The sequence below is a fragment of the Bos mutus genome, chromosome 28 (assembly GCF_027580195.1).
Source record: "Bos mutus isolate GX-2022 chromosome 28, NWIPB_WYAK_1.1, whole genome shotgun sequence".
NCBI lineage: Eukaryota > Metazoa > Chordata > Mammalia > Artiodactyla > Bovidae > Bos > Bos mutus.
In genome coordinates, this window is record NC_091644.1 from 16,578,979 (window position 1) to 16,594,268 (window position 15,290).

Sequence of the window (15,290 nt, forward strand, 5' to 3'; positions counted from 1 at the left end):
ATTTCTATTCAAATCCTTTGCCTGTTTTTTTTTAATGGGGTTGTCTTTTATTGAGTTATAAGTGTTGTTCTTATGTTCTGAATACTGGACCCATGTTAAGTATATGATTTGCAAATATTTTCTCCCGTTCTCTGGGATGTCTTTCACTTTCTTGATGGTGTCCTTTGGCAAAAATCTTTAATTTCTATGAAGTCTGATAGTCTTTTTTTTTTTTTTTGGTTGCTTTTGCTTAAGGTGTCTTAAGAAACCATTGCCTAATCCAAGGACATAAAGATTTACACCTGTGGTTTTTTCCTATAATTTTCATGGTTTTATTTCTTACATTCAGGTCTTTGATCCATCTTGAGTCATTTTTATATATGATATAAGGTAGAGCCCAACTTCATTCTTTTCATGTGGTTATATAGGCAATTGTCCCAGCATCATTTGTTGAAAACTAGTCTTCACTATTGAATTGTCTCAGTAATTTAAAATATTAGAGATACTGAGGATTACAGTGTTTTAAATCTTTGTAAGTACTTCTCAGGGGCTTTCCTGGTGGCTCAGGGGTTAAAGCATCTGCCTGCAATGCGGGAGACCTGGGTTTGATCCCTGGGTTGGGAAGATCCCCTGGAGAAGGAAATGGCAACCCACTCCAGTGTTCTTGCCTGGATAATCCCATGGACAGGGGAGCCTAGTGGGCTACAGTCCACAGGGTTACAAAGAGTCGGACACGACTGAGCAACTTCACTTCACTTCTTTAAGCACTTATCAACAGTGATTTCCTTTCTTCTCATTGTGAAACTTATGATACAGAGTGAGCATCTTTTCTCTTTCTTTGTAAATTGTCCTGCTTCTAAGTTTGGTTCAGCTTTTAGTGTTTTATCCTTTCTGCTTTTAATGTTGCTAAATATCTCTGAGAGATCTTTTATTGATGATTTTTTTCCAGAGTCACTTCCTCTAAGATATCTTCATTCTTTTCATCATGATCACTTTCTTTATGTTAATAAGTTCATTGCCAACAAAATTCCTCTGACCTTCACCAGATTCCTCTGACTGCATATCTAGAGTTTCTCAAACAGCAAAAGTTGGAAACATTTTCCTTGTCAGTCTTTTATTCTTCATCTCCATTTTAGTTTGATTTGTGGGGGGATCAGCATGAGTTTTCTTTTTAATACTGAAGTATAGTTGATTTACAATGTTGTGTTAGTTTCAGGCATACCACAAAGTGATTTAGTTATACATATCTGTATATATGTATTTTTTTTTTTCAGATTCTTTTCCCCTATAGATTATTACAGAATATTGAGTAGAGTTCCTTGTGTTATCGCTGAGGGTCGGACACGACTGAGCGACTTCCCTTTCACTTTTCACTTTCATGCATTGGAGAAGGAAATGGCAACCCACTCCAGTGTTCTTGCCTGGAGAATCCCAGGGTTGGGGGAGCCTGGTGGGCTGCCATCTATGGGGTCGCACAGAGTCGGACATGACTGAAGTGACTCAGCAGCAGCTACCTTTCTGCTTTCGTAACCATAAGTCTGTTTTTTTGTGTTTTGTTTTTTTTTTTTTTTTAATTTTGTAGTTTGTATTGGAGTATAGCTGATTAACAATGTTGTGATCTTTTTAGGTGAACGGTGAAGGGACTCAGCCATACATATACATGTATCCCTTCTCCCCGGGATGGCACAGTGGTAAAGAATCTGCCTGCCTGTGCAGGAGATGTGGGTTCAGTTCCTGGGTTGGGAGGATCCCCTAGAGTAGGAAATGACAACCCATTCCAGTATTCTTTCTTGGAAAATTCCATGGACAAAAGAGCCTGGTGGGCTACAGTCCATGGGGTCACAAAGAGTCAGACACAGCTAAGCGCGTGCACACACACACTCTCCCCCAAGCTCCCCTCCCATCTTGGTCCTTGTTGGTTATCCATTTTGAATATAGCGGTGTGTTTATGTCCATCCCAAACTCCCTATCTGTCCCTTTCCGTTAGTCTTTCCCCCACCCCCAACCATAAGCTTGTTCTCTGAGTCTGGTTTTTGTTTTGTAAGTTCATTTGTATCATTTTTTTAGATTCCACATATAAGTGATCAAATGATATTTGTCTTTCTCTGACTTACTTCACTTAGTATAACAATCTCTATGTTGTTGCAAATGGAATTATTTCGTTCCTTTTTATGGCTAAGCAACAGTCTGTTGATAAGTATATTCCACATCCTTGTCTATTCCTCTGTCAGTGGACATTTAGGTTGCTTCCTAAAGGTCTTAGCTGTTGCAAATAGTGCTGCAGAGAACATCTGGGTGCATGTGTCTTTTAGAATTACGGTTTTCTCTGGATATATGCCCAGGAGTGGGATTGCTGAATTACATGAAGCTCTGTTTTCCATTTTTTTAAGGAACCTCCATACTCTTCTCTGTAGTGGCTCTGTCAGTCTACATCCCCGCCAGCAGTGTAGGAAGGGTCTCCTTTCTGCACACCCTCTCCAGCATTTTTTGTTTCTAGACTTTTTGATGATGGTCATTCTGACCCTTGTGAGGTGATACGTCATAGTTTTGATTTGCATTTCTCTAATAATTAGTGATGTTGAGCTTTTTTTTTTTTCATGTGCTTTTTGGTCATCTGTATGTCTTCTTTGGAGAAACATCTGTTTAGATCATCTGCCCATTTTTTGTTAGGGTTTGTTTTTTGATACTGAGCTGTGTGAGCTGTTTGTGTATTTTGGAGATTAATCCCTTATCAGTCACATCATGAGAGAGGTGAGCTCAGGTCCTACTCATCTTTTCTCATCTTGTCCCAGAACCGAGTCCATTTCAGTTTGATTTCAATTTCAGTTACAGCATTATTGCTTTCCATTTCTCTGCTGCAGTTACCTTTGTTGGCCAATTTCTTCTAATTGTCTATTATTGCAAAACATCACATAGATTTTTACTGGAGAATAAGGCGTATGCTTTTCTGTCTGTACAAGAACTGAATAACAGATATGCAGTGGCCAATCATTGATACTTTAAAGAAGTGGTTGGTCATTGGTCATGTTGTGTAGCTGTTATTTATGTAGTAATTTGTGGACTGAAGAGCTAGTAGCAATATTTGCTACTATATATAGTAATTACTGTGGTATTGTATATAATTACTCACAGTTAATGTAACATGGTAACTGAAATGTCCACTGTGCTGTTGGGGGTCTGGTGTTAATGGTTAGTTAAACCATGATATCTGTGATGTATGCATTTTAGAACTGCAAAACAGGACTGCCTATATTTAAGTTTGCCTAAGTAAATTATCATTTACTCCATGGTCATCTACAACTTCCTTGGTACTCATTTGATTATTAAAAAAATGAAAGCTATGGTGTGTCTTTTCTTTCCTAATTTGTATTTATTCTTACCTGCCTAACCATCACAGGCTCTTTCAGGCTACTTGATATTTCTGACTGAATAGTCTGATCCAAACCAAGATATCTACAACATAAGAAGTAAATTATCCACAGTAATAATAATTTACATAAGACTTGGACTTTGCTGTGAGCAAAGTTGTAACTATGTACTCATTTTATCAACAATGCTCTTTAGCATTATGAAGCATTATGTAGCATTATGTACTCATTTTATCAACAGTGCTCTTTAGCATTATGAAGCATTATGTAGCATTATGTACTCATTTTATCAACAGTGCTCTTTAGCTCACATTTTCCTTTAATTTTGTTAGCATTTTGTCATATTGGGGTGAAAAGAGGTAGTTAACATTATCTTTATTTTACAAACAAGAAAAGTGATTGTATCCAAAGTTACATATGCTGTATTTTAACTAAGAAATCTGGACCATGAACTCAGACCAAATATTTTTCTTACTTTCTTTTGTTGCTTCTCACTGGGACATTTGTCACATCCAGATGAAGTTGTCAGGGCCTTCCAACAGGAATAATTAAATTGGTGTTAACTTCTTCTCTTTTTTTACTTAAGTAGGGAAAAAATACATATCCAAAGGGGATTTCATTAAAGTAGATTGGGAATTTTCCAGTATTTTGGGCTTTGGTAAACATGAATCTTGATTTAAATTCTCAAGGAAAGTGTTTACTGACAATAATAAAAATTGTGAAATTCTAATTTTATAAAACTAATTCTAAAAATCAAAGTTTGTTATGTATTAGGAAAATCATGTGCTCCAAACATTTGCTAAAGAAAAGCATATTAATTAAGATTCTAAAATAGCGTTTAACAGCTCTTAGTTTTTCATCCTTGATTTCTTAGAAACTCTAATTAAAAAAAAAAAAATGCTTTGCTTCTCATTTATTTAGAAGTACCTAACTGTGATATATGAGAGATCAAAATGGGACTCAGATTTTTTTGAATAGTAATCTTGATAGTTCTTTTATTCATGCCTTGTTTCTCATGCAGGTAGCAAATTATGGAGTTGGAGGACAGTATGAACCCCATTTTGATTTTGCACGGGTAAGTAAACAAAAAAAATGGAGAATGTAGGAGTTCCACTGAAGCTTAGGCATGACATGTTAATTCTGTCATTTTAGTATTATAAATTCATAGCTTATTTTGGAAGAGGTTTGTAGCTCATTTGTGGAAGCATGGTGGGATAGATGCTCTATACATTTTAGCAGTAAGAAACAACTAGAGACATGGAAAAGAATTTAGGATACTTTTAAATGCATCACTGAGCTTTGGGGAAAGTAAAGGAAGTTCTCAAAGGCAAACTGAACAAAGAAAATCTAGAGACTAAAATTAGAGAGTTAAAAGGAAGCAAAAAGGCTGAGGCTGAAGGCGTATACCTCCAGGAATGTAGAGCTTTGGAGATTAACGGCTCTGTGAGAGGGCCTGTATAAATGTATGCTACTGACCTGAGATCCCTGCATAAAACCTAAATCTCTAAAGGCATACACCTTCAGAGAAAGAAAGGATGGCCTAGAAAATCATCTGCTTTGAGTCAGGACACTTCAGGAGTTTCCTTTTGCATCCTGGCTTGCGTAAGATGTATTATGGGGAGCTTCTTTGGGCAGTTTGAAAGCATAGGCCTGCCAACAGCTATAGATGCCCCCAGGGTGTTGATACCTCAGTGATCAGATATAGAATATAAAATAACTATACAATACTTTATTCATTTTTGTCTTATCTTTTATTTTTAAATTCTCAATGATTTAACTGAAATAGAATCTTCAGGTTGAAAAATTTTTTGAAATCTTAAATTTAGTGGATTAAACAGATTAGAGACAGCTGTAGTGAATTGGCCAGTAAATCTGCAGGAGTTACAGGAATACATTTTGGAAAAAAAAATAGATGTGGAGACTGGAGGAAAAATAATATTAAAGCAGTTTGTTAAAAACCCATCCTTGCCCAAGTACTCTTGGTTAAGTATTTAACCTTTTAAATAAAAGTAATTTTAACATATTGAGCTATAAATTATGTCATTACCAAATCTTAATTTAAGCTTTATTATAATTACATGAATTCTAAGACATGTGCCAAGTATTCTAATAAACTTCTTGATCTATTACCATTTTTAAATAAGAGTATATTCTTTGGAAAAAAAACATAGTCTGTTAATATATTATGTTATATTCCTTGACTGACTTAATCCTAAAATCCTAGATACTTTCTGTGTATAGGCTAGCAAAGAATATATTTTTAGTCTATTTTCCTTCTATTTTCAATTACTGAAAAATGTCTTAGGATCTTGGATGACGTGAAAGACTACAGTTTAAGTTCTGACATTAATGTAACTAAACTTTTTTTCTTAGATTTGTATTTTGAAATAATTAGACTCCTAGGAAGTTTCCCCCCAAAAATGTACAGGAAGATCCCATGCACCCTTCAGTGTTAACATCTTGCATAACTATAGTTCATTATTAAAACCAGAAAATTGGCACAAGCAACAGAGCTTATTCATGTTTCACCAGTTATACTGGCTCTCGTGTGTATATGTGTATAGTTCTATTACACGTGTGGCTTTGTGTAACTACCAGCACAGGTCAGGGTACATAACTGCACCATCACGTCAGACTCCCTGTATACTACTCTGTCACTCCACATACCCTTCTGCTATCCCTAACTGCTGGTAATCATTAATCTGTTCTTTATGATAATTGTTATTTCATAAATGTTATATACAGCGTGCATCCTTTTAAGATGGTTTCTTTTCACTCAGCATAATTCCCTTGAGATTCATCCATGTTTTTGCAGAGCATATTGATAGGGTGTTTCTCTTTATTGCTGAGTAGTTTCTTGTGGTATGGAAATACCAGTTTAGTCGTTCATCCTTTGAAGGATATTAAGGGACATATTGAGGATATGACAAAGGAATGTGTATAAATTTCTGTATGAAAAATAAAATACTTTTTTTTTTTTAGAAAATGCCAAGACTATTCTGTATTTTAATTAGCTTTAAATAGCCAGATGTAAATTCTCTAGCCAGATTAAAGTGCTGACAGTCAAAAGACAGGAATAGTAGAGGTGTGAATATTTGAATAGATCATGAGTTCAAAGTAAATCTCAAAGTTATTTTTTTTACCCACAGAGAATTGACTTAATGAATGGGGCTGAAGGTCTCTAATGTCTTGCTTGTTTGGAAGCTAAAACTATAGTTGTTAATTTTTAAAACAATCTGTGGATAGTAGATATTGGTTTTCATTGTATAGACTAATTTCCGCCCCCCAGTGGTCTTATCAAAAGTATTCAGTGTACTGGTTGAATCAACAGTCAACAAATACTTGAGAGCCTTTTGTATGTAGTGCACTGGATATTACAAAGGAACCTTTAGGGGCTATTTTTAGCTTACTGTTCAGCATGTTACTGATGTTTAGTTGCCTGTGGAGAACTTGAATTACTGAATTTTACATCACGGAATTGTATTTTATTCACAGAAAGATGAGCCAGATGCTTTCAAAGAGCTGGGGACAGGAAATAGAATTGCTACATGGCTGTTTTATGTAAGTTATAGCTAAAATTTTCATTTTGAGTTGGGATTTGATCACATGACTTGTTTTAATGTGTTTAGATGTTTGCTTTGGTTAGCTCTTAACATCTTAGTTGAATGTTTCTTACAACTGAGTAAAGAGGGTTAAGATTTTTTTTTCATTTATCACTTTTTCAGATTGTACTTACTACAGTCTGAGGAAGAAAGTTAAAATGATATCAGAAAAGTGTACAAATCATAGGTATTAACTTGATAAATTTTCACAAAGTGAACATATCTAGTGTATTCGGCACTCAGACCAAGAAATAGTACATTACAGCACCCTAGAAGCCCTTTCCTCAAGGGTAACCGTTCTCACATTGTTCATTAGTTTCAAAACAGTATGATCTTTTTAAAAATTGTTTATCTATTGATACAGATAGAAAGAACCAAGCTTTGATCATATAATATTTGCCCCAGTTATCTGTTGCTGCATAACAGATCATGCCAAAACTGAAAGGTTTAAATTAATAATTTGATTTTTACCTTTCATGGTGGTGAGAGTGGGCTTTATTCATGGTTCTTGCTCTGAATCTCTCATGATGGCTGGCACTTGGGGTCACCTTGAAGATTGAGATTAAAGCTGACCAAAATACTGACTTTTGGCCTGGGCTTCCTCACAGCATGGTGACTGGATTCTAAGAGCAAGTATCCTCCCACAAAAGGCAGTACATGACATTTTTATTAGCCATGCTCCAAAGTCAAATAATGTCACTTCTGCTCTATTTTATTAATTGAGGCCATTATAGATGTCTGCCATGCTTCAAGAGGGAAGGAACATAGACACGGATTCTGCCACTCAAGCAGCATGTCCCTGTCATGTAAAAAGAACACATGGGACAGTCCATATTGGGGTATATTAGATTTAGCAAGTACAGTCTCCTACAGTGTTGTAACCTTCATTAACTTTAAAAGATGTATTTTATATTGACTTAGTTTTGCTTATTTCATTGTTGTTTCCATCCCCTATCCTCCTTTGATTTATATGAAATTGAATCTTTTTGTTACCTATTTTATTTCACTCCCTGCCAGATCTGTGTATCCCTACTCCATCTGGTTTCTTTCTTCCTTGCTCCCTGCTCCCTTCTGTTTGTCTTTCGCCCAGTTTTTTTTTGGATCATTCTTCTTTCCCTCCCCCCCCTTTTTTTTTTAACAGACCTCCCCCTTTTTTTTTTTAACAGACCTCTTTCCCTGTATCCAGCCTACCTTGTCACTCTCCTGATTGCTCTCCTCATCCCTCTCACAACTCCATCTGGTTTGTAGAAGGATCTAAGACACCATAAAAAAAAAGGATTTAAGATGTATAAGATAAATTAAGAATGAGAGAGGGAAAACCAAGGGAGAAGCTGATAACATTATGCAAAAATTAGTGTTGTGAAGTCTTTGTATATTTTCTAGAGGTGAGATCTGTAGACTTGTACTGATTTTTATACCATCTTTAAGTGTGATGCTTGTCAGACTTTTGATCTGTACATTTACTTCATCAGATTAGCAGTTATTGTGGTTTTAATTTGCATTTCTCTTATTAGAGAGGTTGAGCATCTTTTCAGCTATTTAAGAGCCATTAAGCATTTGCTTTTGGCTATATTTGTTTCATAAACGCAGGCATACATGATGCTGTATTAATTGGTCCAGTATTCATAAATGTTAGATTATTTGTAATTATTAGACTATATATTAATTAGGTCCCCCTTTAGTTAAATATTTTTATTAATTAGTTTTCATTTTTTTTCCCACTATTTGAATGCTCTTCCCAGATGGTCCCATAGCACAAAGTTTAAATTTCTCCAAAGTTAACTTTTCATTGCTTAAGAGCGATCAGGTCTTTGATACTGATTATACATGTATCACAGTAAAATACACTTCTTTATATCACTCACTTTAAGCTGTTTAATATTAAGGTCAGACTCTGTTTTCTTTGGTACAGCTTCCCTGGTGGCTTGGTACAGCATTTGCCTATATATCACTGATTATAGCATATAGATGGATTTTTGCTTGATGTTACACTATATTATACTTCATTTTTTTGAAAAAAAATCTTCACTCTATGATCTGTGTTTCCTTTGCCTCATTTTGTGCATGTACTTCTTCAATTTATTTGGAAGATTTGTGTTTTTATTCTGGTTTACCTTTATAACTTTATAAATCTCTTAATTTTCTAATTTTTAGTTGCCATGTGTTGATACCCTACATGAGAAATGACAAAACTGGTTGTAGTTTGTTACTTTTCTCTTAGTTTATTTCTATTTTGTTTGAATTCATGTATTTAAATATTTATTGAATACCTACTATTTTGAGGTACCATTTTAGACACTGAAGCTCAGCAATAAAACAGGTGAAAATTCCTACCCCTATGGAGGTGATATTCTAGTGCTATATAATACATATTTATACCCTTATGTTCCCCAACGTGTCAGTTTTAAATCCTCTCTTTTTACCTCTGGCTATAAAAGAAATAGCTATCTCCCAAATTCTTTTCCAGTCTCCCTTGCTGACTTTATCTTTCCTTTGCTTTTATATATGTATGTACACCCAAATGGCATCTTGTTTTTTAAAAACTGACCAGCATGCACCAACCCATCTATGTAATTAGAAGTCCAGGTATTCTCATTCTAGTATTCAGTATCATAGCTATCTCACAGTAGCATGTTTAATTTTTTTTTTAATATCTGGCAGTTCATTAACCAATGGAGCATACTGAACAACAAACTGTTACATCTTTCAGGAAGAAAAAACAGTAAATTTGAAAACACATCACCACTGAATTTGGACACAACACCTCTACTCAATTAAGAGAAACATTTGTACAGTCTAGATCTTTATTTTTATACCCATCAGGCCATGAATTCATAGGGAATGGGCTCCAACAATTTGGGTTCCTTTCCATTGGTCCTCATGAAGTGTGCTTCTCTGGGTGGAACAGGCTGGTACTTCAGCTGAACTCAAGTCCCTTTCTCTTTAGTTTCCTTCTTTTTCTGATCATTTTCCTTCACACATTTCAGGAATCTAGCTTGGCACATTAATTCTTTTGGCAAGAATCTTGTTTGTTTACAGTGATGCCAACAGCATGCTGGGTAACATTGTAGACTCTCCCAGTTTTGCCATGGTAACATTTGTGGGGCGTTCCTTTTTGAACAGTACCCATTCCCTTGATATCTATAATATCACCCTTCTTGTAGATTCGCATGTATGTGGCCAAAGGAACAACTCCCATGTTTTCTGAAAGGCCTAGAGAACACGCAGTGGGCGCCCTCCTCTTGCCCTTTGAGTTGGTCGTTTTGGTGAATTAGCCTGAGGGGCCAGGGGTGAGATGGGAAGCCGCAGGAGACACGCATGGGCCTCGAAAGGGGCATGTTTAATTTTACTCCACCAGCACTTTTGACAATACTCTGTCATCTCTTATTAGATGAGTGATGTGTTAGCAGGAGGAGCCACTGTTTTTCCTGAAGTAGGAGCTAGTGTTTGGCCCAAAAAGGTAAGCTGGATTTGTCATTTTAGCTGGGGGTATTTCTCTGTATTTTTTTCCTCTCAGGAAGAGAGATACCTATAGTTATTTATCTATAAAAATAAATAACATTTTAAAAGATAATATACTTAAGGAATACATTATCTATAGGAAAATCTTTTCTTTTTTTTTTTTTGTACAATTTACCATGGGTACCCAGAAGTATGAACAACCAGGGATTAGTATTTAGAAGTTTTCACTTTTAAAATGGGTTCCATATGATGCTTGCTATTTATAAGATGTGTTAGCTTTGGCAAACGCACTTCTTTGTTAAGCAACTCTGATGTTAATGTTTTCGTGTCATTGCCAAAATTTTGTAAGTTATGTCATACTTTCAGAATTCTATTAGAGGAAGATATAGTGCTGCCATGGGGAATTATTTCCATAAAACAGGAAAATTTAATTACTGTAAAAGTGATAACCTGATACTTTATTTGGGGATAATTTTGTTTTGTTCTCCTCAGGGAACTGCTGTTTTCTGGTATAATCTGTTTGCCAGTGGAGAAGGAGATTATAGTACACGGCATGCAGCCTGTCCAGTGCTGGTTGGAAACAAATGGGGTAAATATTTCCTGTACTTTCTGAATAGAATTTATGATTTTGGTCTCTTATTTTGGAATTATTTTTTTATGACATTTTAAACACTATTTCCACTTGTTACTCTGAGAAACACTATATGAGTCAAAGTTGAATTAGACAATATCTTCCTCTCTCGGGATTCATAGTTGTCTCAGACACATTAGTGGGTAAAATATAATGTAGTATATAATAATACAAAGATGTAAACAGAAGACCGTAACTACTTACATTTAGGGAGGCTTCTTTGAAGTTTTAATTTTTCTGTTTGGTCTTGAAGATAAGCAGTTGTTTTCCAAGCATGTTAGGGACCAGGGCCAGGACTCGTATGAGGCTGGAGAGGTACTCTCAAGGGTCATGCAAGTATAGAACTGGCCAAGTTAAAAAAAAGGGAATAGAAATGGGTAAGATTATTTTAATAAAGATTCATTTAACCCCATAACTATTTTAGTATGTGTCACTTGGCCACACTTCTAAGATTTAAGAGAAATGATGTTTATATTTGTGAACCACTGGACTAGAATAAAGAGAGGCTAGCACAGGAGAGATGAGTTTAGAAGGCTGTTTCCTGTTGTCTGCGTGGGTGATGATAAAAGGCTGGACTAAGACAGCTGCAGAAGATTTGGAGAGCAGTGAACAGATTGCAGAGATCAAAGAAGGAAAAATGACAGGGTTTAATGAATGAAAGATTGGCTACACAGGTTAAGAAAGGTAACAGACTAGTTAAGAGTTAGTAAGGAATTAGTAAGTGTTAGTTTAGATATTTTATACATGTCGATGCCATGTTCTATAATATAGGGGAAGAAGGAAATTAATTCCTTTTGGGGTGTATTAAACAGTATCTTGAAACACAGGAAACTTAATGAGCACATAATAGGAGAGATTAATCATAGAGTTGCTCCTTTAATGTGGAGACTTTATATTCATCTTTTAAATGTCTTTGTATTAGAAGTTGTATTTTGTGAGCAGGTAAAACAGTGTTTTGTTCTGTCTATACCTACCTACATCGCTTCCCTAGTAGCTCAGATGGTAAAGAATCTGCCTGCAATGCAGGAGACCCAGGGTTTGATCCCTGCGTCAGGAAGATCCCCTGGAGAAGGAAATGGCAATCCACTCCAGTATTCTTGTCTGAAGAATTCCATGGACAGCGGGACCTGGTGGGCTACAGTTTATGGTGTCGCAAAGAGTCAGACATGACTGGGCGACTAACACATACCTACATTAGAAACTTTAAGAAATGTACATTTACAGATTCTCAAATGTACATACATAAAAAATCTGTGTCTCCATCATTTAGTGAAGTTCTTGAAAGCCTCAGTAGCATGCATCTTTGTCTGGTTTTGGTCTTGAATTTTTTAACCCATGTTGAAACTTCATTATAGAGCTTTATCTCAGAAGTTAATTCAGTACTAGTTAGATAGCAGGATACATTAATATATTTTGTTCTTTCACAGTATCCAATAAATGGCTCCATGAACGTGGACAGGAATTTCGAAGACCATGCACCTTGTCAGAATTGGAATGACAAATGAACTTTCTCTCCTGTTGTACTCTAATGTGTCTGATACACACAATTCCCAGTCTTAACTTTCAAGAGTTTACAATTGACTAACACTCCGTGATTGATTCAGTCATGAACCTCATCCCATGTTTCATCTGTGGACAATCACTAACTTTGTGGGTTTTTTTTTTTTTTTTTCTTTTAAAAGTAACACTAAATCACCACATTGTACATATAAAAAACCTTAAAGTTCAGTTGGTATCACAGAGGACAAAAAGACAGGGTTAAAAATGAGGAAATTTTACCTTTATATTAAAAAAAATTTTTTTTAGTTGGGGAAAAAAAAGTCAAGCATCTGATTATAATATTTCAGTATATCTCTGTTGGTGGGTGGTGGACTAAAATGGTCCATCTGATTAAGGAACAGATGCCTTACAGTGTATACCTAGGTACTGTGTTTACCTAGTCTTAACTTTCTTCTGGATCTGCCTGACGACTAGGAATAAATTAGCCCTCTAAACTCGGTTCAGTTTAACGTTTGCCCCTATGTTTACTAAGTAGATTTTTTCTTCTCCCAAGTCCTTTCTAAAGTGTTCTTTATTTTTACCAATCTGTTCCTTTCATAGCTCCTCTGTGGTGAATTAAATTTGAGTTAAAATACTTTGATTTAAAAAAAATTTAACAGAAGGTCCTACATTAAAAAGTTTTGGCCTTCTTAACAGAAATGATCATGACTTAGTCTGTTTCTGCTTTTTCTTAAATGACTCATGATTTTGTCCAGGAATTTTTGTTGTTTTCCTTAGTGCTAATTCCTTGCCTCTTGTTCCAGCTATAGACAGCGGGGGATGATGATGTTGGCATTCAGATTAAATAAATACTGTGCCTTAGGAGACTGGAAATTTTAAAATGTACAAGTTCTTTCAATGATGAGGGAATTGATAAAAAAAAAAAAAAAAAGTTTTTCCTAAACAGTCAAAATGTTTGTTTCTTCAATTCTGAAATGTGTTGTGACAATAACCTATTTATGATCTTAAACCTTTTTTTAAAAATGTTTCTGTTTTCTGTGTGGTATTTTTCATATTTGAATGTGAATGTATGCTATTGCAATAACAGGTTATTTCTTTATATTTAGGACCTAGATTTATTCTCGATGTTCGTTCATTCTAAAGTCTCATTGTTGTGGTAGAAAATGTAGGATCTCTAAGCCTTCAGATATTTAATCAAATACGTTACCTTCAAAGGGAGTTCTGATCTTTAATACTGTGGTTATGGAATTTTTACAATAATGTTATGTAAGACTTTATTTTATTCAACTATATGGTGTGGTAGTAGAAAGCTCTGAACCTAAGGAAGTATGTTATTTGACCCTTTAAGTTAACCTTTACATTTCTTATGGTGAATCCTAGTTCATAAAAGGGTTCTTTATCCTTCACACAGTATTCAAATAGGAATTTGGTTAATTCTCTGAGAAACAGGGTATTCAAAAACCATTGGTAAAAAGTTAACTGAAGTTTCTTTCTTCCACCTGTCCTTTGTTCCACTACAAGTATTTTAGTAAGAAGTTGAGGATTAAATTCATTAACCTACCCAGATTTTCTGACCACGGATCATTTTTAAAAAATCTTTTTTTTTAGATGGAAGCAATGTAAATTCAAAATTGTAGAAATAAAATAGGGGTTCAAAGAATGGATATAACCTTTATTGCCGCATGTGTTTTAGCTAGAATAAAAAATACCTATTTTGAAAGAAAGTGATATATTCCATAATCTTAACAGTTTCATTATATTTAACCCCCAAACCCCACACAGGAATTGGTAAACTCTTTTCAGTGTTAGTTAGGTCTTACAGAAACCTCCCAAGTTTTATAATTACCAACTATTTTTCTTTATAAATGCAAAGAAGAAAAAAAAATTCCAGTGTAAAACTTTGCAGTTTTTTTAATGGTGAACTTTAAAATAAATGAGAGCTAGAGCTATGATGGAAAATGTAGTTTCCTTACCAACCCTAAGTGTCCATCCTTTAAGATTGGAAGTTTCATCGTTCATTAACTTTAACCATAGAATTATCACCAGTATCATCAAGTTGACAGGAGTGAAGGGGAGAGTTCACCAGAACACTCAATCGGGGTAAGTCATAACTAGTAGGATTGTTTTAAAAGACAATGAAGTGACTTTAGGATTCCTCAGAAAGCTAGATGGTAAATGCAGTAGTGAAAGAAGCAACCAACCATGTACTTTGGTAAATTTATAATAAAATGGTTACTACAGCATAAAAAGGGTTCCGTTGTAAGCAGTAAACACACACACATATATAAAAATAATAGCTTATAGGTGTATGTGTGTTTATGTCATTGTAGCTGAGGAGAATCTGAATATCCTTATGTAGTCATATGATTGGTTATATGTAAATTCTATGCCAGGTTTCCACTTAAGGCCATACAAGGTAAAAAATGAACAAATGTGTAGGGCCCCATGAGCTAAACAACTGAATGACTAAATGCTTGCCATTAAGAATCTTAGTTTAATACCAAAATAGCACAACCACCACCACAGTCATTAAATACTTAAGTCACTTGAGAAGGAATAAAGAGAATTATGAAATGGAGATTTGCAGAGAAAGCAGAGAAAAATAGTATCTTAACCAGTCCCTTCTCTTGGTGCACTTATTTCACTCTGGTTCAGTTCAGCTCAGTCATGTCTGACTCTCTGCGACCCCATGAATTGCAGCACTCCAGGCTTCCCTGTCCATCACCAACTCCCGGAGTTTACTCAAAC

The 15,290-nt window shown here is 35.2% G+C and overlaps 1 protein-coding gene and 1 pseudogene across 3 annotated transcripts in view; one reads left to right on the forward strand and one right to left on the reverse strand.

Moving 5' to 3' along the window:
• Positions 1-13,567, forward strand: part of P4HA1 (prolyl 4-hydroxylase subunit alpha 1) — a 105,918-nt gene extending 92,351 nt beyond the window's left edge. For all 3 annotated transcript variants that reach the window (XM_070364429.1, XM_005910145.3, XM_005910146.3), the window contains 5 exons: positions 4,369-4,422; positions 6,843-6,908; positions 10,341-10,409; positions 10,904-11,000; positions 12,470-13,567. In XM_070364429.1, the coding sequence (XP_070220530.1) occupies positions 4,369-4,422; positions 6,843-6,908; positions 10,341-10,409; positions 10,904-11,000; positions 12,470-12,540 (357 nt within the window). In that variant the 3' untranslated portion in view covers positions 12,541-13,567. The remainder of the gene's footprint in view (positions 1-4,368; positions 4,423-6,842; positions 6,909-10,340; positions 10,410-10,903; positions 11,001-12,469) is intronic.
• LOC138986056 (large ribosomal subunit protein eL21-like) lies at positions 7,750-10,329 on the reverse strand (annotated as a pseudogene).
• Positions 13,568-15,290: the final 1,723 nt, after the last annotated feature.